Raw genomic sequence first — 2418 nt, 5'->3', positions numbered from 1 at the left:
AAATATTATATACATGTTATGTACAAGTATCTGCTATACTGTAATAAGATCTCATTGATTTACATTAGAAGAATCAGAACTTAATCTTACCTTTTGTCCATATAAAAACCAGCATGCCTGCACCAAATTGTATATTTTTGCTCAATTTAAGTCTCTGAAAAAACTGAGCAGTTTTTCCTCCATATTCTCACTATATCAGACATAAATGAGTCATAAAAGCCTGATGGATCAAATATGATCAATTTTTTTTTTTTTTGTTTAAGATTTTGTCTGAATGTTTAATAAATACTTGAGCTTCAAAAAACATTCTTCTGACTATTATTTCATATGCCAGGCTTTACAGTGGTAACATGACTCCTAATAGTTTGTGATCACTAGATAAAGATTGCTGCTGGGGCAGTTTTCTGTATACCTGTAAGTCATTCTTGAATTAATAAGGTGCATTTTACTAGTGTACAAAAATTGCCAATAAAATCAAAACACGTTTATAGGCCTGCTTTCACAACTTTAAAGATCCCTGATATTTGAAGCATGTGGAGCCCCTGCCCGCAAGATACTTTCATTCAAAACATCCACATTTCTCAGGCACAGTCATGATAAACCCGCGAAGTGTGGAGTCACTGTAGACACGTACCTGCTGGTAACTGGGCTGCTGAGTCAAAGGCGGCACGAGCCGCGGCTGACTAGGGAACACATGACCGTCTAGATAGAGAGGAGGGATGTGACTGCCTGTGACACACACACACACACACACACACACACACACACACACATCACAACAGGAATTAGGGCCATGCACAACCACTGCATGTGTGACACAGTCTGAGAGAGCGATGAGATGCTGACCTTGCATGGAGACAGAAGGAGCGACAGATGCCACAGGCATGGGCGGCATGGACACTCCGCCGAAGGAGCTGTAGCTGACGCCGCTGGAGGAGCCCACACTGCAGGCAGGCAGAGTGCCGGAGCCCACACTGCCCGGGGAGCCCTGCTCCGGAAGAGCCTGAGAGTTTTCCCATGCTTTACGAGCCGACTCCATCTAAGACCACAGAGAGACACGCTGGTGAGGAGCACTGATGGACACGAGCGTTTGGAAACAACTGGTGCTTCCATTATCCAGGTTCTACCGCATTCTTAACGTTGCTTCACTCAAGTATTTGCATCCTTCTGAACAGATGCATGTTGTAATACCAGATTAAGAAGTTTGTCAAGACAAATTTAAATGTCTTAAAGGTGCCATAGAATGGAAAACTGTATTTACCTTGGCATAGTTGAATAATAACTGTTCTGTACATGGAAATGACATACAGTGAGCCTCAAACACCATTGTTTCCTCCTCCTTATATAAATCTCGTGCATGCAAAAGACCACTGAAAAATAGGCGAATCAGAACATAACACCGACTGTGACGTTACAGTCGGGATCACTAATAGTTACGCCCCCAAGATTTGCATATACCCGCCCATGTTCTATGCCAGCTGACAGCCGAACCTGCACAGCCAAATCATCAGAAGTTCTGCAGGTATTGTGAAGAAACAAGCAAGGATAATAGCAAAAATGGCAGATCATGGAAATAAATGTTATGTTTAGAGTTGGGTACCGAAACCCGGTACCAATATGGCACCGGTACCTATGTAACTGGTATGTACTAGAACCGAATCCGAACGCAGATTTCCGATCCCATGTCTGAGCGATCGATTGAAATATTTGTCCTCTGGTTCTCCGAAACGGATGTAAGAAGCATCATCACTGGCACCGCACGTGAAAAATAATTTCCCGACTGATAAAATGCAAGTGAACTCAAGTGAACTAGGGTGACCATACGTCCTCTTTTTGGACCTACAAAAATGCATCCGGCCGGGATTTCTTAATTGCACAAAATGTCCGGGATTCGGCTGTTTTGTTAATCCCACTCCCGCTGAATATCTGACCATTGCCGCCTGCTCCCGCAACATGTGTTTCGCTCCCGCGATTTTCGTGTCCACTCCTTTAAACATTCTAATATTGTATATTTTGGCGCATCAGGGAGCCACTCTCAGTATGCGGTGTATTTAAATATTTTTGAATGAGCGTTTGCACGGTTTACTTTCACTTTCGATTTCGCAATCACACGCATGTGTAAAGGGAGCACATCTTACAAGATACTCCAGCATGGCCTTGTCAGTCATCTCTACTTATTCTCGACCTGTGATCAGGCAAATCCGACTCCGGTAGCTCTCGTTAGATGCAGGGTTGCCAAGTCCGCGTTTTTTCCACAGAATTGGGCTACTTTTAAACTGTGGCCGTGGGTTGATTTTCCCAAGTGGGTTAAAGGTTTGAAATATTGCATAAATTACATTTGACTGAAATGCTTGTATTGAAACATTTTGTATTCTACCTATGATAAAACTTTCATGGTCTTCTACATTAACTGTTCCC

General features: G+C 42.9%; 1 protein-coding gene across 6 annotated transcripts in view; it reads right to left on the bottom strand.

The window, feature by feature from the left end:
* Positions 1–2418, bottom strand: part of prrc2b (proline-rich coiled-coil 2B) — a 50413-nt gene that overhangs the window by 10694 nt on the left and 37301 nt on the right. For all 6 annotated transcript variants that reach the window (XM_016469060.1, XM_016469063.1, XM_016469062.1 and 3 more), the window contains 2 exons: positions 847–1039; positions 635–729 (listed from right to left, as the gene is read on the bottom strand). In XM_016469060.1, coding sequence (XP_016324546.1) covers positions 635–729; positions 847–1039 — 288 coding nt within the window. The remainder of the gene's footprint in view (positions 1–634; positions 730–846; positions 1040–2418) is intronic.

Source organism: Sinocyclocheilus anshuiensis, unplaced genomic scaffold (assembly GCF_001515605.1).
Source record: "Sinocyclocheilus anshuiensis isolate Anshui unplaced genomic scaffold, SAMN03320099.WGS_v1.1 scaffold1045, whole genome shotgun sequence".
Lineage (NCBI taxonomy): Eukaryota > Metazoa > Chordata > Actinopteri > Cypriniformes > Cyprinidae > Sinocyclocheilus > Sinocyclocheilus anshuiensis.
Note: the sequence above shows the minus strand (reverse complement) of the source record. Positions and strands in the feature narration are given on the sequence as shown.